Source organism: Ambystoma mexicanum, chromosome 8, assembly GCF_040938575.1.
Source record: "Ambystoma mexicanum isolate Mex_15411 chromosome 8, UKY_AmexF1_1, whole genome shotgun sequence".
NCBI classification, from domain to species: domain Eukaryota; kingdom Metazoa; phylum Chordata; class Amphibia; order Caudata; family Ambystomatidae; genus Ambystoma; species Ambystoma mexicanum.
This window is the reverse complement of record NC_090929.1, coordinates 947,714,072-947,739,628: the sequence shown is the minus strand read 5'-3', so window position 1 is coordinate 947,739,628 and position 25,557 is coordinate 947,714,072. Positions and strand designations below refer to the sequence as shown.

The 25,557-nt window shown below is 47.7% G+C and overlaps 1 protein-coding gene across 6 annotated transcripts in view; it reads left to right on the top strand.

Moving 5' to 3' along the window:
- PHC2 (polyhomeotic homolog 2) overlaps window positions 1-25,557 on the top strand; it is a 1,003,431-nt gene that overhangs the window by 694,101 nt on the left and 283,773 nt on the right. For 5 of the 6 annotated variants that reach the window (XM_069610853.1, XM_069610856.1, XM_069610854.1 and 2 more), the window contains 2 exons: window positions 2,761-3,218; window positions 14,420-14,600. In XM_069610853.1, the coding sequence (XP_069466954.1) occupies window positions 2,761-3,218; window positions 14,420-14,600 (639 nt within the window). The remainder of the gene's footprint in view (window positions 1-2,760; window positions 3,219-14,419; window positions 14,601-25,557) is intronic. The other variant, XM_069610855.1, reaches the window with a different exon arrangement.

Genomic DNA, 25,557 nt, shown 5'->3' with positions numbered 1-25,557 from the left:
TGGCTCTCCATACTCTAAAAAGTGATGTTCGTGCAGACAAGCTACCAGTGTTTATGCAGTAAAACCAGAATTCTTCCATTTGTATACTTGCGGGTCATGGACCAAATAACTTTTATTTGCAGTCCAGTTGTAATTAAACATGAAACGGGGGTCAAAGCAGAAAGTCGTTCAGATGTGTCCATGGAACCCTTTTTTTAACAAATGGTGTCACCCTTTCCTGCCTCCGGACCAAGGAATTGGACTCGAGGGCCCAGGATTCCCCATGCTCCCTACCAAATTCTCGAATTGAATGTGTGTTGTGCATGGTTGCTTCACCCAAGGGAGACTACACCTCCCAGAATCCTCCATTGTAGGGGCTGAAAGGCAGTTTGTGGTGTTCCTGCTATGTGGTTTCCTTCAGGTCTGTTTTCCCAAGGCAGCAGAACCAGGGCAGAGTTGTGTGTTTTCTTATGCAAATACAATAAGCCTATAATACGGGCAGCCCCCGGAGGCCTCGGCATGCTTGAGTGACAGAGGTGAAAGAGCAAGAGGAAGCTGCTTCCCTGCCCCCTCCTGTCCCCGGGGTTTATCCCAGATGCTGTGAGAGCGGGCCCGGGAATGTTCATTTCGCCTCCGCTAGCCTTGCAGAGCAGGGGAAGTATTGTACGAGACATGATCGTGCCCTCCCAATCTCCCAGGAGCCGATGAAGCATGAGTGAATCAGGATATGAGGTAACTGCTGAGCTTTTTTTTTTCACAAATTCGCGGATTTCATTTAGAGTGAGTGACATGATGGAAAACAAATGGGGCAGCAAAGTGTAATTAATTTAGCAATAAACTTGCAATCGGGGATGATTTTGCCGCCATGATATCAGTGCTTCTTAAAGGTCGGGTGGGCTGGGGTAGAGTCAGCATCCGCCTGACCTGTGACTGACTTTGCAGCACCAATCTTTTCGAAGAGTCGGCCTGTAAGAGAATCTTCAACTGTTCCAGTAAGCAAGTCTGCCTCGGCTTCCAGAACCCGACCGTTGACAATCGGCATGATGGCTTTCCAGCATCAGTAATTCTGCATAGATTAAGTTTTCCCCTGAAATGGATTGAACTGGGTTTGTTGGTGTGTTGCGATTATGGCAGGACACTGTTGAAATGATAGCCTATTCTGAACTATGCAGTTCTGGCTGGTCTACGCGCAAACTACGTATTCCTGTAGCCGTTATGTGGTTACTCATGCCTAGGTCTCCAGGTATCAGGATGCCTCTTGCTTGCTGCTCTCTGCGCGGGTCGAGTGTACTCCGGAAGTGGTCAGGGGGGTGGGGCGGCCTGGCAAGGGCTGTGGGAATCGGGATGTCCGGGGGCGTTCTAGGCTCTTGCTGGCTGCACACCCGGCACTGCTCTGTCCAGTTCCACTCCTAGAAATGTGGGAAGAGCGCCTCCACCCCAGAAAGCTGTAACGCGTTGGGTGGGATCATGAGAACAGCCAAGCCCGAGGCAAACCCTGGTCTTAATTTCCCAAAGTTCCTGACCATTAATTCGCCTGCCACGTTGTCCGCATAGTTTTATGCTTGGATTCAGAAGAATTGCACGAACGCGTTTTGGGGGAAACGAAAGAATATATTACTAATAAGCGGGTGAGACGCCTCGGTACTCCCTCACACTGGTTAAATGGTCTCTTGCACTACCCCCCACAAAACACTGACATCTCCCTGTCCCTCCAACCCCGACTACCTAGGTGCTGGCCGTTGAAAGGAGGGGCTAATTCCTTTAGGGGATTTCAGCATGTGGACTCATTGTCCACCCTGCTTAATTGTAATGCATCAGCATGCAGGACGAAATACGCGCAGTGAGACCCTCAAAGTGGCGATGGGGGAGGATGCGGTAATGATTAACAGGTTTCAAGGCTTCAGGGCATTCAGTGCAGACCGTGGTTTCTTAAATACACGATTCTACTTCTAAAGGTGTGAGGGTCTGGTGAAGATTCTTATTGTCACAAGGGGCATCTGCTTTTTTCATAAAATGAGCATTACACCAGCCCTCGCCCCTCGCTTTCCTCTCCCTTGTAACCTTCTGTCTTCTCCCGTTTGGCAGACAACCTTAGAATAGACTTTATCCCCAGTAGAGTTCCAGGTGAATCCTTTTACATAGAAACAAACGTGGCAACAATGCAATTATTTCAATGTTATTTTGAAAAGCCATCGGACACGAAGTGTGAAGGGTATACGGGAAGTGCAATTATCAGCAAGGTAGTTCAGCCTGTAACTATAATTTATTTTTTACAAGTTTAGCAATCTTCTAATAACTAATATTCGCTTGACACCGTGAGTGAACGCCAAGATGCGCAATATGAAAAAACATACAATGAATCTATAACTATGAACAGGTACAACATGAGTATTTTCAAAATAACTTTCGTTACTAACAACGTAACTAACATGATTGCATTTTTGTTCTAGACAAAAAATAATATACAATAATGTGTACAGTGGTGCTAGCATCTTGCCCTGAAGAGCAGTAACTCGAAACACGTTTGGGTGTAATATATGAAAGAAAGGTTTGAAAATGGAAATAAAATTTACTGGTTTTTAAAAGATCAGTTACTGAGTGGTCGGGAGTATACTTTTTGAGGTATGCACACCACAGAATGCCATTACTTAATAAGTATATACCTATCGGAACTATTTTAACAGTTCAAATATTTGTTAGTATTCAATTGGGCTTTCACGGTCAAGCTGCTCCTTCTCTAATGTATTGCATGCATTCTGCGCTTTTTGTGTTCCCCTGCAGCCTACACAAACCTCCAGTCCCAGCACCTCCTTCAGCAGCAGCAGAAGCAACTGCAGCATCAGTTTGTGATCCAGCAGCAGATTCAGCCAAGACCAGCCCCCCAGCTCCTCCAGACCAGTGCCCCTTCGCAGCCGCCAGCACAAGCCCAGAGCCTGGTCATGCCGTCTGTGACCATAGCTACATCAATCCAGTCCCACCATACCCCGCTCTCATCTACAGCCACTCTGCAGCATGCCCCACCCCAGTTCCACCTCTGTAGTGCACAGAAGCAGAGCGCCATCCAGCATGTGCCACCAGCCTCTCACGTTTCCTCAGGACTCCAGCCTGTGGTGCTGGCATCACCGGGGCATGAGAGTGGGACTATGAATGGACATCCAGTGTGCCTCAACCATGCAACGCAACGCAAGTTTCAGCAAGCATCAGCAGTGATCCTACAGATCCACCCTGCCCCCGCAACGGTGAGTTCTTAATGAAACATGCACAGCATGTAAAAACACAATTGTCATAGGCCATGAGTGTGTTGGTTCTATCAGCCAATCGGTTTGCAGGGAATATGGAGGACATTTGTATAACCCCGTTCACCTGTGCCATTGATAAATGCCAATATTCAACATGCTGCGTTTCCTCTGTTAAGCAGGTATTTGGAGCAATCATGAGAAACACAAGAACGAATTGAAACACAATTGCCATTTCCTCACATTAGGCCTTTTGGCAAGAGACACCCAACATGGACGGTTTCTAATGATCACCTGTTCAGTTTCATTTAGCAGTCATTTACTTTTGATTAATAGTTATACACATCTGTGTTATTTCTATTTTTTTGTCTGTCATTTGATTGTACATATATTTATTGTCTGCCCTTTGATGATGGCAAACTAGGCCTCGGGCTGTGTTCTAATTCCCTTTTGTGAAAATGTGGTTTAATACTTTGCATCATCCCAAAAGCTTGCATGCATTCACAGACATGGAACATGAGTCAGACACAGACAACAGGTTCAGGGTTTCTTAACAAAACATTTATTCAACTGAAAAGGCAGGGTGGTTGAATGCTTAACCTGCCCTATGCTACGGAGGGGTTTCCCTACCTAAAGGAAACTAAGGATAGCCTAAATCAGGAAGTCCAAAGTAAAATATATTTTGGGGGGATTGGGTCCTCCGACGTATTCCATATCTATGACATGTAATCACCACAGCTGTGCTGCTTCGGAAAATCTCCTGCGTCGATACGCCGCCCTCGAGGACCTCGGCCGGCGTCACTAGATGTTGCAAGTAGGACGCACGACTCCCATAGCCTCAGTTCCGTTTTTTCCGCGAACGCGTTCGCTTCAGAGATCTCTTCGCGCCTCGACTCTTTGGAGTTTCTGTTCTTTCTCGGTTCTTCGAACCTGTTTGTATTGTGAAGTATATTCTTCGTGAAGTTGTCTACTTCGTCTTCCACCCCGCGTCCGGGCTTTAAGAAGTGCAGGGACTGTGGGTCCAAGATGTCTGTAACGGACACGCACGACGCCTGCCTCTGGTGCCTCGGGGAGGCCCATGACACGGATGACTGTCGACTGCCAGTCGCTCACGTCCAAAGCCTTGCGGGAGCGCAAGAAGAAGTTATCGGTAGGTAAGGTGTCCAAGCCACGGAAGTCAAGGTCTGCGGGGCTTTTGACGGATGATTCGAGGGGCGACTCTCCGCGTCGTCGTCGGAAGTCCAGTGGGTCTCGGTCCTGGAGTCGGTCCCGCCACTCCTCTGCCTCTTGAAGGCACTCCCGGAAGCGCCGTCATCGGTCGCCTTCCCCGTCCTCATCCGAGGACTCCACCCGTCGGCGGGTCGCTTACCCCACCAAGCATACGATGCCAGAGGAATGGGCTTCCTTCAGGAAGAAAATATTGGCGATTCTCGAATCGCAGGACACTGGTCCGTCCGCGCCTCCAAGTGGGGTCGGTCGTGATCGGTCGAGACACCGCTTGCACGCCTTCGGGCTCGGGTGGTCGGCACGATTCGCGGGAGAGGTCCCGCTCGGACAAGGGGAATCGTTCTCGTCATGCCCGTTCCAGGTCCCGGTCCTCGACGCGCTCGAAACCGTGTGCACCTGTGGTGTCTTCGAGGAAGACGTCAACGCCGGTGGCGCCGAGGTCGTTGATGGACTCTTTCGAGGCCCCGCCTCCGAAGAAGTCGTCGGTGCCCAGGCTGTCGAGGGACACGCTCGGGCTCCGGCCTCGGCGCCACGTTCGACGCCGATTCACTCGACGCCTTTCGAGGCTGTTTCGACGGGGGTTCCCCGGGGCTCGGTGGCATCGCCTAGAAAGGCTCTGGCAAAGGTCAAGCATGGCTTTGATCCACATTCTGTGCCATCTTACCGCCAGCTTGAGTTTATTTCAGAGGTGGATGAGGGCTCCGATGATGGTATGGTTCCGGATACGGTGCCGGACGAGATTCTCTCGGGCCATAGCCAAATTGAGGACCTGCGGCAGTCCCTGCACGATGTCAGTGGGCTGGACACCTCTCCGGAGGTGGAGTTTTGTAGGCCTGAGCCTGACACTCATGCCGACTCCTCGTACCGGCGCCAGGGGTCACCGAGTACTTGGGATGGTCTGCTCCCCCAGGGGATTTTCTTCAGGATGACCTTACGGATATCCTCGACCAAGGTCCACCAACTGACCCGGTATTGCCGTTCCATATTGCTCTACAGAGGAGGTGGCGGCGGCTTGGACTGCTCCGGAGAGTCTCCCGGCAGTGGGCAAGTCTTTGCCGCAAAAATACCGCCCAGCCAGTAGCGACCCCTGCTACTTGACCAAGCACCCCACTCCGGAGAGTTTGGTGGTGCAGGCGGCTACGGCCCCGGCAAAGCAGGCGTCGTATCCTACCATCCCTCCTGATAGGGACGACAAGCGTTTTGATGGCCGGGCGAAGAAAGCATTTTCTTCGGGGGGTTTGGCGCTTCAGGCGGCCAACTCCGTTTGTGCCTTGAACTGTGTTCCCTTAGCGGCTGTACATATTCCCGAAGGGGACGAACGGGATGGTTTCCTTGCCATGGTTCAGGATGGCAAGGATGCCATGTGTGAGGCCGTTCAGTCGGGTTTGGACATGGCAGATTGCGTCAGCCGGTCCATGGCGGCGAGCACCGTAATACGCAGGTTTGCGTGGTTGCGGAAGTCGGGGTTTGCTCCTGATGTGCAGGCTCAGCTCCTCAACATGCCCTTTGATGGTGAACATCTTATTGGCAGCAAGGCTGACGAGAGCCTTAAGAGGCTGCAGTCCTCCAAAGCTGCAGCAAAGTCATTTGGCGCTGCAGTTCACCAACCTCTGCCTTTTCATCCTTGGGGACAACAATGGAGGGGATGTTCCTTTCGATATTACTCATCCTTAAGTAAATCGATAGGAGGTGCTAGTTAAAGGGGCCACCGTAGGAGTGCCAGAGGTGGAATACAGGGTATTCGAGGTGCCAAGGCCGCTCGGGCAGTTGCCTCTTTGCCCTCAGGCACTGCCGCATCCGCTTCAGCTCCGTCATGAGGCCATGTCCCATGGTTCACCGGTTGGGGGAAGGGCTGACGCAGCATCTTGTAGAGTGGCGTGCCATTACTTCAGATGTGTGGGTTCTGGAGATCATGGCCCACGGCTACTGTCTTCCTTTCCGGCAGAGGCCTCACGACAATCCACCAGGGAATCTCTCTTTGAAGAGTTTGGATCCGCTCCTTGCGCAGGAAATTCAATCCCTGCTGGAGAAAGGCACCATAGAACTGATGCCTGTAGCGGAGAGGAACAAGGGATGGTATTCCCCTTATTTTTTGATTTCGATGAAAGACAGGGGATTGAGACCCATCATGGACTTGCGCGGTTGAACAAACTCCTCAGTAAGGACAAGTTCAAGATGGTTACTCTCTCTCAAGTCCTCCAGGCCCTTCAACTTCAGGACTGGTTGGTGTCTCTCGACCTCAAGGACGCTTATTTTCATGTGCCGATACATCCAGAGCACAAGAAGTACCTGAGGTTCACGGTTGGCGACTCGCACTTTCAGTTTCGGGTCTTGCCGTTTGGATTGACCTCCGCCCGAGGGTCTTCACCAAGCTCATGGTAGTGGTGGCAGCGCACCTCAGGAAAGGGGGATTCACGTCTACCCCTACCTGGACGATTGGTTGATCAGGGCGCGCTCTCCCGAGCAAGTGCTGGATCATCTGTCGGTCACCTGCCACTCCCTCCACAAGTTGGGCTTCTCCCTCAACTTAAAAAAGTCCCATTTGACACCGACTTGGAGGCGCCAGTACATCGGAGCTGTGCTCGACACGTCCCTGGGGCAGTGTTTTCCTCCCCAGGTGAGGGCTCATCACATTCAGCAGATGGTGCACAAGTTTCAGCTTGCCCAGAGTCTCCCAGCGTTCGAGTTCTTGAGATTGCTCGGCCTCATGGCATCCTGCATTATTCTGGTGCCAGAGGCCAGGTTGCGGATGAGACCTTTGCTATGGGCATTCGAGCTCCAGTGGTCTCAGTCATCCGGCAGGTTGTCGGACCCTGTTCAGGTGCCGTCCTCGGTCGCCCAGGACCTTCTGTGGTGGGCCGTTGAAGACAATCTGATGAAGGGGGCTCCTTTTTGGCTACCCTGGCCGGAGGTGACGTTCATGACGGACGCATCCCTCATGGGATGGGGAGCTCATGCCAATGAGTTGTCAGCGGTCGTTGGTCTCCGTCGGAGTCCAGACTCCATATCAGTCTGTTGGAGCTGAGGGCCGTCAGGCTAGCCCTGATGGCTTTTCTGCCGACTGTGCGAGGGAAGAATGTCCTGTTCCTGACAGACAACACGGTGGCCATGCACTACCTCAACAAAAAAGGGGGGGCAGGGTCACTTCCTCTGTGCAGGGAGGCGATGCAGCTCTGGTTCTGGGCAATCCAGCAGGAAGTTTCGATCTCAGCAGTTCATCTAGCCGGAGACAAACGAGACGGCGGATGCTCTGAGCAGGCAGAGCGCAATCTCTCACGAGTGGGAGTTGGCTCAGGAGGTTCTCCTGGAGATCTTTGCCCTTTGGGGGACCCCTCAAGTGGATCTCTTCGCCTCCAGTGTCAACCGGAAGTGCAAGAGTTTCTGCTCGTGGGAATTTCCTCCAAAAGGAGCCTCAGGAGACGCGTTCGTGTTGGAGTGGTCATTCCAACTGATGTACGCGTTTCTTCCAGTCCCCGTCATCCCGCAAGTACTGCAGAGGTTACGGAGGTTCGGTTCCCGGATGATCCTCATTGCTCCGGCGTGGGCCCGGAGGACGTGGTACCCGGACCATCTCGACTTGTCCATCTGCCCTCCACGTCGTCTTCCCTACCGAGACGATCTGCTCTCACAGGAGGGGGGGGGGTCAGGTTTTCCATCCAGAGGTCGGATCCCTCAACCTTCACGCTTGGTTTCTGAAAGGTTGAGATATATGGATTGGGACCTGCCTGAAGACTTGATGGAGGTGTTGCTCTCGCCCAGACGGCCCGCAACAAAGTCCCTGTACCGTTACCGTTGGCGTATGTTCTGTGACTGGTGCAGGGTTAAGAATGTGGATCCTTTTGCATGTGACATTCCCATGGTTCTGTCTTTTTTGCTTTCTTTGGCCCACAGGGGCTTGCAAGTGGGTACCGTTAAAGGTTACCTGGCGGCGCTGTCCATATTTAAGCGCTCATCTGAAGAGTGTTCCTATTTTTAAATTCCTTTAATTTGTCAGTTTCTGAAAGGGCTCACTGTGTTCCCTCCGTCACCTTTCCCGGTGCCCGGTTGGGATTTGAACCTTGTTCTCAAGTTTCTGATGGGTGCCCCGTTTGAGCCTTTACATTCATGCCCTTTGAGACTGTTAACTCTTAAAACTGTATTTTTGGTTGCCGTCACTTCTGCTCGCAGAGTGAGTGAGTTACAGGCACTTTCAGTTAAGCCACCCTTCACTGTGTTTCATAAGGACAGGGTTGTCCTTAGAGTTCGTCCTTCCTTTCTTCCGAAGGTGGTGTCGGAATTTCATTTAGGCCAGAAGGTTGTTCTTCCGACGTTTTATCCTCCTCCACATCCTGGTAAGGAAGAGGAGAGGCTCCATAGGCTTGATCCTAGGAGAGTGTTAAGCTTTTATAATTCACGCATGTCCCGGGTCAGAGTGGAAGATCAACTCTTCATTGGTTACGCTGGAAAGCTTTTGGGACACGCTGTGGCGAAGCAGACTTTGTCTCGCTGGATTATTCTGGCTATCTCCGAGTGTTGCCGCTTGGCTGGTAAGGACCCAGCGGTCGGCTTGCGGGCCCATTCTACAGGGGTATGGTTGCCTCTACTGCCCTACAGAGGGGTGTTCCTATTCGTAACATCTGTGATGCAGCCACCAGCGCTTCGGTGCATACTTTTGTACGTCGCTACTCCCTCGATTGCATCCGTGGGCAGGATCTGGCCTTTGGCAGGGCGGTCCTTTACTCCGCAATTTGATTGGGCATTCTAAATTTCTGTTTTCTAAATTCTTTTCCCACCTCCTTGCATTGGTACTGCTTTGGTAGTCTGTAATAGATATGGAATACATTGGAGGACCCAATCCCCTCGAGGAACAAGTTACTCTCTTACCTGGTAACGTTCTTTCGATGGGATGGTCCGACGACGTATTCCATATCGCTCCCTCCCTGCCTTCCCCGCTACAGAATTTCTTATGTGATTGCAGCTTATGTTTCCGCAAGGCTTTATGTGTCAGACTGGCAGAAGACTGGTGCCACACGTTCTGGGAAAAAACTACAACTGAGGCTACGGGCGTCGTGCGTCCTACTTATAACATCCAGTGACGTCGGCCGTTGTAGGAGGTCCTCGAGGGCGGCGGATCGACGTCATCGACGCAGGACGCAGACGCCGACGATTTTCCGAAGCAGCACAGCTGTGGTGATTACATGTCATAGATATGGAATACGTTGTCGGACCATCCCATTGAAAGAACGTTACCAGGTAAGAGAGTAACTTGTTCGTCTGTCCCCAAAACCTATACTTGCCCGCACAACTAACTGCATACAATGTGTAGGGATGTTGGCATCAAACAAACAAAAAAAGGAATAGTGTTCTAAGTAAAGTTCATAGCTTCTTGTTGCTCTCTGGCTTGTAATCGGCTCCCCTTCCTCAAGTTCAAGTAAGTTCATCAAATGCCGGGGTTCCCTTCCTCAAGAGTTAAAATCTTTTTCGGTTCTCAATCAAAAAGAGTTAAATTCTTCCAGCTTTAAAAATATCACTTGATAGGATATGGCATTTATAACACGCCGGTAAGTGTTTCTAGGTTTGACAAGACGAGGAGGAAACAAAGTGAGGACAAAACAACAATCTTATTAGGCCCTTTGTTGTTCAGATCGCGCAAGTGCAGGGAAGGGGAGAAGTGCGTTCAGTGACTTTTCCATTCAAGACCAACCGGTCTAGACACAGTTGTTGCACCACACGGTCCACCCATCACAGGTCACATAACTACTACCCCTTATTCACTGCTTTTCCTTCAGCACCAGACCACTGCTTCTCCACTGCAGCAAGGTTTGCCTCAGACACATGTCGCACAATCCTGACACAGTATTGTGGCTTGCTTAGCTACTTTGCAGGAGTTACACCTCCTTATATTTCCTTGGCTTTTGCTAATGCTTGTTTACCCAGTTGGATTTCTTATATCCTGCATTCAACTCCTTGTGCTCTCTTGGCTTTGCTAGCACTTGTTTTCAGTTATTGTAGTTCCTTAAATTCACATGATTAAAACTTTCCTTTCAGTGAAGTTCACAATTCAATTTTTTATCCTTTTCAATATGCACAGGTTTCTAACTTGCTTTCAATTTGAGTGGTATTCAAAATGGTACTCCAGCTTCTGCCGCTTCCTGCTGCATAAACTCTGCACTGCTTCCCGGGCCTCCAGCGCTCCTTCTGCCATGCCACCTCACCTGAGAGGTCTCCCTGCGCGCAGCTGTCAAGTTATCACAGCTGATCGTGCTACCACCGATGACTCAATTTCTGCTGGGCTTGCACTTTTTAAAGTTCCTGTCTCAATTGCTATTACACAAGTCTAGACCGCTGACCAGCAAAGCAGCAATCCCTTGTTGCTCTTGTTGTCCTCCTCCATGTCCCAGTACTTGGGTGGCGCTGATGTTTCTTCATTTTCAGAAAATGAAGATGTGTTGGTCTAGTTGTCCTCTTCGCCGTCCCAGTATCAGATCAGTGCCATTTGGGGGATATTATAGGTGAGTCATAGGAAGATGGCTGACATAAACCTATGAAGGTTTGTGGGATGGAGGGTTTGTGGTGAAAGGTAAATGGGGGATACCATGTCTCGCCTGAGGACGCCCACTACCCAAGTCTCCTCCAACCAGGTGATCCTCCCTCCCATATCTACCCCAGGGGTTCCATGTGATAATATACAAGAATGGTGCCATTTTCTGTGGCGATATTACCCCATGGAACCTGCGGGGGACACCCTGCAACCCTCATATTTCTTTAAAGGGAGCGGGGGTCACCCCTGCTCCCATTTACCCCATAAATAATTTCACCTATGCTGTTTCCCGCCGACTTTATTTATGGTGACATTATTTATGGCGCTATTACCCGATTACCCCCCCCTCCCAGGTCAGGATCCAAAAGTGATGGCCTTTCCCTGGCCACCTGGGAAGAGGTTACCGGGGGAGAATAAGTGAGGACGCTCTCGGTTTCCTCACAAACATTACCTGGCATCCTAAAAAGTGGCAGCCTCTTTTGGGCTGAGGTCCCCAGTTTGGAATGGAGTAGTTTGGTGGCTTTGTGCAGGCGCCTCCTTAAGTAATCAAAAATCAGAATCCAAGTTAAGGGCCAATAGCAAATGGCATTACGGGACCCACTATGATTTCTTTTGGGTGGTTCCTCCAGAGAGTTTGTTGTTGAAGAAATAAACGTTTTGCTGTTGGGGGGGGGGGGGGGGGGGGTCTTGACAACACATTGATTGGCTTCTGGGAAGTTGTACTTCAGCCTACAAGCATAAAGGCACAAGCTAACAAAAATACATGAAAGGTAACAATTCACTTGCTATTGTGAAAATCGTCGCAGAGTTGTCAGATTCTGAAATGGTGCTTATTTTCTCATAGGAGAGAATCATAGCTGGCATTGAGCAGCAACCTGCAAGTTGTTTTGATCTTTCCCAATCCGCCAATGTACCTTTGTAGTCAAATTTAGTGAAGGGACCCTGATCATGACTTTTTAAGGTGCAAATAGCCACAAGAAAAACAGGTTGCGATAATTTGCAACACGCAAGTTGGAGGTGGCTGTGACAATACCTGTTTTTACAAACTCACAATGTTACAGCTGTTGTGTTGTGTTAGTGCACGATCCTCGTTAATTGTTAGTTCATGAAATGTTGTAATAGAAAGCTAATTTCAGGCACTACATTTGAAGCAAACCTAGTTGGCAAACTATCACTTTGCCAACTGTCTGTATTGTACGTATGACCTAAATGTTCTAGGACCAGTTAGTTCGACTGTCCTGTCCCACCCCCCCCCCCTCTCCCTGTTTTTCCATCCCTCCCTGACCCCCTCTCATGAGCTTGGTTTCAACTGTGCCACTCATGCACTTGCACTAGGAGCATTCTTGTCAGGCATAGTATGCTAGTTTTCTGTTTTTCTGTTTAGATCATTTGGAATCTTCAAGGCCTAAGAATGACTACTGTATTCTCTTGTTACCTTCCCGCCTTGAAGCGCTTTCAAGCACTTCACATGTGTATAAGGGCTATGTAAATAAACAATAAATACATAAAATAAATCACTTTCTCTGGGGAGAGGAGAATACATATTCCCATTTCCAGTTGATACATTCTCCCACTAGCAGGCTATTTTAATTAAAAATAAAAATTACTTTGCATCTATGAGAGCGGAGAGTTCTGTGTCAAAGGATGCCTTCAAATGTTTCCACTCTGGGTTCGAGAGATTCATGCTTTGGGTTTTATATTTCTAACCTGTTATAACTAGAGATCAAAGCCCTAGACGGATCCTTCAGTCACTGCAAAGAACAGTATGTATTTACTGAATGCCCGCATTTATTGCTCTGCGAGAAACCTAACTTCTAGTTTAATTGCTTTAAAATTCCTTCATTTGCCGGTCAACACATGTGAAATACTCTTGCACTTGCAAAAGAAAAGAGCCAGATCACTTCCAGTGACTTGGAGTCTCTCTCTCTCTCTCTCTCTCTCTCTCTCTCTTTCTCTCTCTTTCTCTCTCTTTCTCTCTCTTTCTCTCTCTTTCTCTTTCTTTCTCTCTCTTTCTCTCTCTTTCTCTCTCTCTCTCTTTCTCTCTCTCTCTCTCTCTCTCTCCCCCCCTTTCCCCTTGTGCACTCTTCCAGTTTACTGGAGATGGCATCCAAAGCACCCACCACCCACACAAGCACTTGAATATCACATGAATAAATAGCTATCCTTCATTCAGCAGCTGAACATACTTTCAGAAGCAATTTACCCAACATTGAAGAAATGCTTTGAGCTAAATGACACTGCAAAGAGATAAAACAATAGTCCCCACACATGAGAAACCACAGAGCACACAAGCAGTACACTGGGCTAGCATTAAGTAGGCAATGCACGGGATAAAGCATCAAATCCGCCAATCGCAAATGCAATGCATGCAGCAATTAACAAAACCGTCAATTCACATGCATATGGAAAGCTAAAGAACAGCTGATGCATATGAGATATGACAGAATAGCTAAGGCAAATGAGAAGTCAAAAAGGATCTGGCACAAGTGACGAGCCACACGCCAGGCAAATGAAAAAAATCCTATGAGCAGGCATGGAGCTTGGAAAGCAGGACCTTTTGGCAGTGTACAAAGAAACCAAACCATGGCTAATTCACACATGTATTACAGCTCTCATGGAAGGCCAGAGATTGGGCAGTGCAAACAGAAAGCTACAGCGTAGCCTACACCAATGAGAAGCCAAAGAGCAGCCAATGTGCCCAAATAGGTGTTTGGCAGCCAATATATCTGGAAGCCACAGAGCAGGAAATTGGCATAGGAAGACCAAGACTAGCTGCTGCAAGTATGAAGCCACAGAGCAACCAACACACATGGGGAAGGCATAGTGCAGTTGACACGCAAGCAAATCCACAGATCAGGCTTTGTACATTAAAATCAACCAAGCAGGGGAGGTAAACAAAGAGAAAGAATAGGTAGTGCACTTGGTAGGGTGATGCTATAGAACACCCAACTCCTCAAAGCCAACACCTTGCTTGGCAGATGCACAGAATGCCATAGAGCTGGCAATGCATATGGAAAGCCGGTACATGCAGGACGCCACAGATAGTGCGCAGAAAGCCACAACACAGTCGTTCACTTGGGTAGCTACAAAACGGGCGGTGCACACAGAAAGCAATAAAGTAGGTAAAACTCTTGAGATCAAGAGAAATCCGCATGCATGAAATACGTTAAAGCAGACCATGAATAAATGAAATTTGCAAAACAGCCACTCTCCAAAGGAAGTCACAGAAAAGCAAATTGTCAGAAGATTAGATAGACCAACCAACAATACCCAACACCACGATCTGGCGTGCACATAGAATAACCCTCCGCCATCTTCATTTAGCCGAAATGGAAGATTCAAAACGAGGAATGTCATGGAAGTGGTGTGCACAGGAATGGAAAAATAATTATAGGAATTTGACCCAGCTTTGCCTAAAACCAACTTAGTCATTTTCTTCTTGATTTCCTCTTCACAGCCGCTGTCCCATCCCCAGGACAATATAAGAAAAGATGTTTCCTTAGTAGAAAAGAATCTCACCGAAAACCTTTCCTCACAAGGTCTATCGTTGCTTCCTCAGCCATCCTGTCTCACCGTACCAACATTGTTAACGGCGCCAGAGTCTCCGCTTTCTGGAACTGACCGGCCACCCATGCAAGGTAAGACACTGCAACATCATGGTACACCCAATAAAGAAGGTTTGTGGCATTTCGTGCTGCTTTACTACTTCGGAATTATTTTCGGGTGATGTCTGTCTATGGTACATTCTTCTGTGCACTCAAGTATGTGTTAGGGTGTATTTAGGGGTTTATAGTCAAAGTTTCGAATGCATAGTGTTGAAATACAATACTTTCGAGAAAAAAAAATTCGAATGCACTTTAAAAAAAATATATTTTGGGGGGGAAGTGGGGTCCCCCAAACCCTGTTTTTTGGGGGGAAAAACACTAATTTTTCCTATTCGAAGCCCAAAAAAAGATATTAAAAAAAAAAAAAAGCATTCGAACATTTTTTTTTTTTTTGGGATCCTTTTCTTTCGAAAGTATTGTATTTCGAAACTATGTATTCAAAACTTTGACTGGACACCGTATTTAGGACATTTTAGAGCACTGGGTATATGCTGAGTGTTTTTAGTTTGAGTACGTGGTTAAAGAGCTTGTGTGTATGTAAAGCGTGGATGCTGTGTTCTTTTGAGATGGGATTGGTAATCTGATAGATATAAAGGGTTCATGTTTTGAGCATATAGATTATATAGTTTGTAACAATGTTATGTGATATTTGTATAGTGCGCAGCTTCCATTGTCATGGCCGTAAAGTGTGGGGAATCTGTGGCTATTTTCTGAACATAAATGATAAACCGTTCATTGCATCACATGACCAGGACATTGCAAGATGTTTGCTATTGACGGAATTGACTGTTTTTTGTTTTGTTGGCAGAGATGACCAGTATTGTAATCTTATGTTTAGCAGTTTTGTATTGGGTGTGGAGTCCTGTGTGGTTTCAAATGCATTGAATGTGATTGCTGGTATTGACTGGGGCTCATCCAGCTAATGGGAGGATGCTGTACTTAAAGATGAGGCGCGCTATGTCTACAATCTGACTCTAGAGCAACTGAGTGCAGTTTAGGGCTGTGTATTAATAAACCTGCATTTCAGGTAGACATGTTTGCACGATGTTATTGTCTGAACATGCATGATAAATGGGACACTGCCTTGCATGGTGGGAAATGACATTTAGTGGTACTGTGCATTAACTATTGCATGCAAATGACATTTTTGGCAGATCGAAGTCTCATTTCTCTACCTTGCATATGGGGGCTATACCACGCTCATGAAGCATGTTGCAGGCAGCTCCTATTTCATTTTCTCTACACCACTCGGCTATAGTCTTGTTTTGTATTTCTTTCCCGCTCTCTCCAACCATTACATTTTGTACAACGTTCAAGAAGGCTCTGAAAATTGACAGATATGGTGGGGGTGGGAGGACACTCCTGTTGATTGTTCAGAGTAGAACTGCCTAGCATTTCAAAGCTGGCCTGTTTGTGGCCAGGGCCATCCTATTGAGCAAATGTATATTTCTCCCCTTTGAAAAACACACAGAACTAAATCATGGTTGTAGACTCCCCCCACACGAGTGAAAATCATCCTAAAGGACAATTAATTTGGCTATGTTGATTGTTAGTAGTAGTGCTCCCATAAGTGAGGTGCTGAGGGTTATGGGACTCATGAACGTTTGGTTTAGGGAAAGGGCTGTCTGAAATATGGACACCCCAGGTACTCCCTTCATCTTTCTAAGGAGGTTGTCAGCACAGGGCCAACACTAACCTCACTTTGACCTGCTCAACTGCTGTACCCAGTGGAACTTTTGGGACTTTGGCAGTTGGGGCAACAAACTGCATTTGTCAGGTGCTCCCTGCAGGGGGCAGAATATCTTGTGACTGCTCAACGAAGTATACAGTGAACACAGCCAAATGCCAATAATGGATTACCCCTCAGACCATGCCCATGATGACCCGGTCACCTTGTATTGGGTCAGCTCCATAAGTTCGGCTTCAGAATGATGCTGGGACCATGCAGGGTACTCTTCATGGGGAGATCGATGTGGTGAAGAGCAGATTAGGTAAAAGGTGGAGTGTGGGTTTCTCAGAAGCTCTGCATGAAGCTGGATGCACCACTCGCTGGCCAGTTAAACAGGCTGGGGAGAGAAGGAAAAGAAATGAGGAGCAGTGGAAAGCATGCACATAAACAGGGTATGGGGGGGACATACTGCTTTTCTGGTTACTTGTATTATGTGAACAGTTTGACATACTGCACCAGTCACAACCGTAGTCGTCCACCAGGTTATACAGACCTTAGTCTGCGGAGGAATGGAAAAGGGCATCGGAGGAGAGTGAGGATGAAGAATGAGCACTCTAACAACAATTAACGATTTGAACAGATAAGCGGGTGAAGGGAACGAAGGAAGAAATGGATGTTCGTTTACAGGCCTAAAGAGTGGGCGAACATCGATTTTAAAGCACCATTGATCATAAAATGATTTGCAAGACTCCCTCACCAGATTTTGATCCGTCCCCAATAACCGGTCAATGAAGATCCTTCCCCTGTCAAGATAGTTTTCCACCGTGTGCCTAGGAAATGGCTGTCACCGCCGCTGCTGACTGGTGCCATGGTGATAGTGGTGTCGAAGTTCCTGGATTCCCAGCAAAAAACTGCTGCAGAAAGCAGCCACTGTCAAATCTCTGTACTTGAAGGGGAATAGGATTTTCGTTTCCCTGGCTATGAGTGAGACATTATTGGCCCTGTGGCATAGCGTTAGACAATAGTTGCTGCAACTGGCATTTCGGGCTTAGTGTGGGCCCATTACCTGACTGCACAGTTTCCTTCTTAATGGGATGCTTGATTGTTCCGGACTGCAGTTTTACGTATATTTCTTGTATTTACATGATTGCTTTGGAATAGTGCGGCGGGAGAGTTGTAACAGGAAATGGAGGTAGGAGATTTTATGTGACTTTGTTGGAATGCTGATGCTATCCCTGCTAATGCTCCTTCTTCTATCGTAGTTCAAGCCCCACATTTTACCCCCTATGTCTTCTCTTCCTCCCCCTCCCTTTTGGAATTGGGTCTCGCTTCATTCTAATTGCTCTTCTTGATTAGGACCTTTTTGGTTTTTTTTTGTGCGCCCTTAAAGCTTTTTTTTTTCCTATGTAAACTCTTACTGATGACCAGAGGCGTAGCCAGGATTGTCTAACAAATGGGTTCGGGAGCTAATGTAGCTGGACCCACCGCAGTGACATTAACATCTGTAAATGCCCACACAGCTGCTAAGTGGGCATTTACAGATTTTTGGTGGGCCTTGCCGGCTCAGGCTGGGATTTGTATTTTTTTTCTTCAGAAAATCTGAACTTGTCAACTGTACTGGCAACCTACAGTGTGCTCTCCGTTTGTTGTGTTAAATAGTGGTATATTGGCAGTAAATTCGCTGAAATGCCACAAAACCTATTTACCTACCATTCCCGCCACTTGGTTCAGTGGAATTACCGCCGGATTGCAGGTGGTGGGAGCCAGTGTTGGTCCCCATTTAGTGGAATCCTTCGGACTCTATTTGGATTTCGGATAAACTACCACTGGTGGTAGTTTCCACAGGCAGTAATTCTGACTTTTATTTTGTGGTGAGGTGGAGGATTTTCCTCCAGCGCAAATCCTCCACCTCACCACCAAAATTGTAGTATAGCGGTGCAGTGGCGTGGCAGTAATGCAGTAGTTGCAGAGTTGCGTCTGCATTACTGTTTTCATCCCACACCGCCATACCTGTAATGAGGCAGATAGTGTGGTGTTTGTTTCCAATCACCTTGAAACTGTTTTTCTTCGTAAGGGTTGGTAAGATGATTGATGTGTACTTAACTTTCTTTGTATTGAATTTATTTATTATTTGGGGCATCAAGGCCCTGTTGCGAACCAGTTACTTGGTACATATACTTAAAGAAGTAAACACTTTACTGTCGGGAAGAAAAAATGAAGCGGTCAGGTGGAAGGTTTTGTAGTTTCCGGAGTCAGTAGTCTGCCAAGAGCCAAGTTTTTAGAGTTTTCCTGAACGCCCAATGAGACTTTCCCCTCTTAGAGGTGGGGGGGGGGGCGTTCCACTGAGATGCTTCTATCGAGGGGACACTTGCCCCTCCTCCTCTGGCACATTTGAATTTCAGTGGTGCGATTCTGTGGGCGGGGGGAGCTCTGATCGGTCTGGAGAAGTTGGCTTTAACAATGTTCTGAGATAGGCATTCCGGTGCTGTTTAAAAGGCAATTGTGGGTGATTGTGAGGATTTTGAAATTAATCCTTTCCTGGATAGGTAGCCAATGAGCCTTTTTTTCTTGCTGCTGAAATATGGTCTCAGTGCTGAACGTAGCACATTATTTTGGATTACCTGCATTTTGCAAATGTTCTTCTTAGAGTTGCCTCCAAAAAGGGCATTAATTCTTGCTCCAGTTATCGATTTTGTAATGGACAAACAACTTGACGGTGTGAGGAATTTCCTAGCTACGTTGAGAAGTTTAGGCATTTAAGCTGCTGGCGAGGCGATTGACTTGTTTTGAGAAGGAGAGGGTTGCACCAATGTGCACTCTGAAGAATTTCATGGACGCAGAGATACGGGTGTTAATGCAGTCAATTAGGAAGGATGAATAAGAGGGGGAGTTTTTTCAGCATTGCAGTTGACCCTACTAACAGGATTTCCACCTTGTCATCGTTTAGGTTGTTCGTAGCCATCCAGGTTTGGATGGTGAGGTAGATTTTATGAATCGTGGAGTCTTCATGTGACCCGGACAGGGGCGAGTGTCATCGGCATAGTTAGTGTAGACTGTGCCAGGGCCATACAGTATGTCAGAGGGGTTTGGTGAATATGTTGTAGAGGGTAGGGGAATCACAGGATCCTTGCAGGACACCACAAGGGATGGGTTCGGGGTGGGTGTTGGCCAGGTCTGAAAAGACTCTCATAAGTCTTCCTTCTAGGAACGATGCAACCCAAGTCATGGCTTCTTCAGAGAAATCTGGCGCTGTTGTAAGGTGGTGGAGTAGTTTTGTGATCTACCAGGTCAAAGGCAGCCAATAAGTCAAAGAGGAGGGGGAGGAGGGCTCTTGCCCTTATCTCTGAAGTTATCCAGTTAATTTTTCTAGTTTAGTAGTGCCCAAACCGTACCATGGCCTGGTCGGAATCCAGATACTTGCTTTCAGAGGATATGGTTAGTTTCCTAGAAGGATTGTATTTGGTTGTAGGCCGCCCTGTCCAAGATCTTTAACAATAATGGCACTGTAGTGATTGGGCGGTAGTTCTTCGGGGTGGAAGGGTCTAGGTTAGGTTTTTTGAGTAACGGGAGTACCCAGGATTGTTTCAGACTGGTAGGAACATGGTTGGCTGAAAAGGAGGAATAGATGAACCTGGTTATGAATGGGGCTAATGTGTCCGAGCAATCTTTGAGAACAGAAGCAGGGCAGATCTCGCCTTTGCATCTCAAAATTTTCAGTTTGTGAAGAATGTTTAGAGTCTCTTCAGCAGATCTGTCTCTCAAATGGAATGAGGGGGTGGTCTGGCTGGGGGGCAGATGAGGGAGTCTAATAGGTAGGTGCCTTAGCTTTGATGTGATTTTGTTTCAACAAAATGTTCTCCTGTAGTAGATGTAATTTGGCTTTCATAGATCTGGCATTTATGAGGGCTGCTTTACCAAGGCAAGGGGGACCAGCTACAGGGTCACTAGAGCAGGATGTGCTGGTAAAATGTTTTTTTAGGCTGATTATCATATTGATTGAGATGTTTCCTGGAGTTGGGGACATGTGGGGTGGAGCTGGATTGAGGGAGTAGAGGTGTGGTATGAAGTGGGGCACTGACCACATCTAAAGGGTGGTGAATGCGATGAAGGCTCTTGGTGGTGAGGGGCAGTGTGGGGGAATCTTCCTGCTGCTTGGTCTGAACTCTGTGGCAAGAATCACTGGATAGGGCAAGTTTGATGGAGGGGATCTGAGGACTAGTCTTGCATTTCTAACCTCCTTAGTGGCAGGGAGGCAAGGCGGCCTCATTTTCAGGGTCATGCAACCTAGTGTACTATTTCTAATTGCAAGTGCTGATGGTGGTGTAGCGAGGTCTATAGGAATCGCTATTGTCAGAGAGTCACATAAGAACGATTGGTTCCTTTGAATGTAGGGCAGTGTGGTCAGGGTGTTGGAGGTGGTGTCTTGGAGCCTGGTAGAGTGGGGGTAGTTCCAGAAAAATAGCTTGTATCCTGGTGGCATGGGAGCTGGGACTGTTCACTGCTTACACTGCAGCCGTAGGTCCAGAACTTGCTTCCGAAATTGACTACTGTTTCGGAATGCTTGTTAAGGTGTCAGCTCCGGATACAGGTTAGGTTGGTGGTCCTGGTTTTGCGGTCGTGTGCAGATCGCTTGCGTGCAGTCGGGGGTATAACATTAGAGGATTGTGCCTGAGTGCACAAGTATTCGTCGTAGTTGGTCACGTGGGGACGCTTGGAACAGGGCACGGTCTGATCGAACTACAGACCTCATGTACTGACTGGAGGCTGGTCAGATGCATGGACGCCTGTGCGTTACTCGGAGCAACTGTGAATGGGCTCAGAAAGCTGCTGAGCTCTGGCATAGAGATATCTCAAGCACATCTTAGTTTAACATAACGTGGAAGCAGAGTTACATGACGGCCATTACCAATCCAATTTGCTTCCGCCTTACCGGTCTGCATCCGGAATATTTTCGAACGTGGATCCCAGCTGGGCGATGGCAGCAAGCATATTTTTTGGTGTGAATTTGGGCATATAATGATAAACCATGACAAATACACATTTTGCATCACCAGGGGAAATTGGATCGTATTCTTCAGCAGACCCGGTTTAGTGGGTACTTATGGACCCCAACTGCATACGCCAGGCGAGATCTTCTGCTTCACCTGCAATAGTTCGACCTGTGTGCCCTGAAGGGAGTAGTCTGCTGGCTGTGCTGCAATACTGAAACCGTTCTTTAATAACAATCATAGTGTGTTTGAGTAAATCCGTTGCTGCAGCAGTTTTCTGATGCTCTAAATGCAGGTGAAAAATAGTACCCAATGCCGAGTTTGTTGACCTTGTAAGGATGAAAGGCTGAGTGGGTGCTACCGGGTTTTACACCTGTGATTTACAGGGTGCACACGAATACCAACAGCAACATCTTAACTGCGCGATCTGACCAGCTTGATAGGTCGGCTGTCATAAGCGTGTGTCCGTATTAAGAGAGCACCAGCTTGGCTGACCCTGGTTGGATGATTTTTGGACCTGGGTACTGAGCTGCTAGCTCTGTGCCAGTTGATTGTACCTCTCTGCTGGAAGTTGGGTGGTCCTTGTGCTTCTTTTCGTCTACATTTCTTAGTCATCAGCTTCGTCCTCCTTCCTGTGACCCCAGATGATGTGACCCTGCAAACTTCCTGGAAGCCGGGTACGCACTCATCCAGGGCAGACCAGCACGAGGATACTTAAGGGCCCAAGTTGATGGAAAGATTGCATGTGCTGTGCCTCTGTACTGCAAATGTGTCTGTCGGCAATCTGTCAGCAACTATCCAGCAGTGAATGGGTGCATTAAACAGATACTCTCCGTGGTGTGGAGCAATTACTGCATTCCCTTACAGTGATGCACTTAAAGGGCCCAGACTGACAGTATTGGTGGGTTATTCGGCTAGTCGATGTCCGCGCAAAGGCTAGTTGCTCAATTGTAAAGTAAAATATTAAATTAATTTCCTTTTTTGGCGATTGAGTCATGAAAATGTAAAATACTACGTGAATACGCTAAGGGGCCGCCTAAAAGTTCATCAGCCTTCAGACACTTTTGTTTCAAGGCAAGCAACTGTTTATGGAAAAATTGGGGTAAAAAGTATTCTTACTGCTGTTGTGAAAAGCTATCCAGGTTTTCATTTTACGGGATTTGCTGGAACGATCAAGTAAAGATGCATGTTTAACAATGATAGTTTAACCTGCCCATTGCCTACAGTTGCAGATCGCCCATCCAGTTGAGCATTTTTAAAAATGGGATGATCCACGTTGCCATTTATTGTTTATCTTTGTGTGATTGCAAAACTACGTTTCTGTAAACTGACTTCATGGAGCACGCTTGCCTTCTCGGCACCACAGAGGGCCTGTACACCAACATAAGACCGTGGTGGTTCCAGTGGGATCAAGGAAATGATGCACAGTGGTCGTCTCCAAAGTGAACTACGGTATTCAAAAGCTGCACCATGGACTTTTGAGAATAATGTAGTTGCCACCAAGTGGAACCACCAAGTCAAGCATACAAACACATTTTCTGGGATCTTACTTTCTTAACGGGTGCTTTGCAGATTCACCAGTATTCAGATACTGAATTCTAGGCAGAGGAGTCTGTATGTAACCCCTTTAACTAACAATCTTGGACCAGGAGCCTATTGCTGCGAGATGCTGAACATGAGAAATTCTTAATCTGTCTGGAATGCGCCCAAGTCTCTAGCTCGGGTACAAAGGAGTGCTTCCCCTTAAGTGGGGCACTCTAGTGGCTTACTGTGATTTTCATAAGTATGACGCATTTTCCTGGCCTGTCAACCCCAGAATTTTTTTGCTTGGACTTGGTAACTATTTCACCTTTTCCTTAGGTGAAGGGGAATCTTTCCCCTCTCGCCTAGTCTTTTGCGCTTTTTTTATGGGTGAACTTTTTTTTTTTTTACTGACTGTATGGTTGAAGTTATAGTTTCCTACAACTTTTGGACTTGGGCTGGATTGCCCCTTTGGGTTCCACTGTTAATTTCTCTTTCATATACTGTTCCCAAGTAGTAAAGAGGGGTTTTCATCTCCTTTACATTTTGTCTAAGTGAGCCAGCACACCCCACCGTATGTGGAGTGCTGGGGGGATACAGCGTATCTCCTTTCTTACTTATCTGGTAACATTTGTTACAACTGCAAGTTCAGTCTAATGGCTGGTGGCAGTGTAACTACTTTAATGACATTTAGTCACTATTACTCGCCGGCTGTTAATTCAGCCTCTGTAAGGCACAGAAGGGCCACTATTTTTCTAAAATGGTGGGCTCCCTCTTATTTCGCCATTTCTTGAGTGCTTGCTGTTTCTGAGTTCTTACCCTGCCGTTCTAGGTGGGAATGACCTCAGTGGAAGTTTTGTCTTTGCCAGGAATTCTTTGGATTCCCCGCCCAGGCTCCGGAATGTCCGAGAAGGCAGGAAGCGAGGCAGGAGTCCAAAGGAGTGCTTCCCTATCGATTCCTATGCAGCCTTTTGTCTTCCACCTTGCCTGAAAGGAACTAACTCCCAGTGGGGGGCTGGCTGTCCTGATTGGACAGCCAGACCGCCCCTGTTTTGTAAAATGCATGGGGAGATTGCAGAAGTTGAGTTGTAGTTCCTGTTAAATGCTCCAAACCTGGAAGCTGCTGACAAGTTGACCACTGGAGCTGAAACTGAAGAGGAAGATGAAGAAACGATGGCTGTAGCGATTTCCAGCAACCGCAGAGCCTGCTGTGTAACCGAAGCATGCTGTAACTCTTCCTTCCAATCGACCTGGGTGTCCCGAATACGACTCCTACCGAGATGCTGGTGGGATCCACTAGTCTCAAGACCACCTGCATTTTGAGCTATCCCACAGTGTGCTGCGTCCTTGCTAGGCTGCAATACCCCAATACCCTAGGACCTTGAGCCATTGTGTGGTGCATGGTCTTCTGATTTCCGAATCTCGCTGGAACTTTGGTGTCATCCTGCTGGACATCCAGAGACCTGATTTGAATCCTTAAAGTCCCCTACCCAGAGTGCTGGACCCAAGTGATGAGAATCCGACCAGTGATATTCAGTCTTCTCCTAACTCATGAAAAGGGTGCTAAAACCACAGAGCCTCTACCAGTCTCAAAGAAACTCTTGCCTGTAGTCTGCCCCGCTGATCCCTGCTGCAAATTCCCTTCATGTCCTTTCTTCATTCACCATGGCAAGGAATTCAAGGACCAGGTTTTCGGCTGCAGATCCTGAAGGCGTCCAGCTGCAAACTCCTTCTCCGGTGAGGTACTCTTTTGGCTTGGGTATTTCTTACCTTAAGCCTTGTGGGATTCCTGTGAAGCTTTGGGGGTGATTTTGTGTGATTGGGAGTTCCCTCATCCAGTTCACCCAGGCCCAATGCTGGAATCCCTCTAGGGTGTCTTCTCTGAAGTCCCTGGACCCTTCCTGCAACTCTGAAGTAAAGTACTTACTTGTTTGAAGAGCCTTCCTCAGGAACTCTGACTGTTTAGCATTCTGTTATGTTATGTTAATTGGCATTTATATAGCGCTCTATCATTGTATGACCTCAAAGCGCTGGTAGGTTGAACGCCCTCTCGTACAGTAGTTCTTGTCAGTAGCGAGAGATAGTGCCATAGGGTGCGTGGGTGCACCAGATGTGTGCAGCTGATGTAATTGCTGGATGATAGCTGCATCCTAGCGTTAGGTGTGGTGCTGAAGATATTGACCAGACTGAAGAAGTGTGCAGTCGGGTGGGTGGACACCCAGACTGGGCTGTGGCTGCATTAGACCTGAAAACCATATGTGAGCAACTAGGCCGGAATGTGCTTGGTTAGCTGCATTTTATTAGGGTGATGAGGTGTTCATGGGGTCGTATTCGTATGTGAACAGCTAGGCAGAATTAATCAGGGGTATAGCAGTGTTCTAGTTGAATGATGGTGTATACTAGATAGTAAGCGTAGTGATGTGATATGATGGTGATCTTTAAAGCGCACGTGAACAGGATGGCAGGGAACAGGGCATCACACAGACATCGGGCTGGGCTTAGAGCGACAGGAGGGGGGGATGCAGACATATAGCAACAGCATGGGTAACAGGAAAGCAGGGTACACAGTGATACACGTGTGGGGCATGTTAACAGTTCATTTGCATTTCTATCTAGAGGCGACTTAGGCTAATGTTCACAATCCTGTCCGGGTCTGGCGTAGGCTAATGTTCACAGTTCTAACTGAGTGCGGCATTGCTAATATTCACAGCCCTCTCCGAGTCCGGCGCAGGCTAGCGCTCACAATCTTAACTAAGTGCGGAACTGGTTCTAATAACATTCACAATCTAGTATGGGTCTGGGGCAGGCCAAT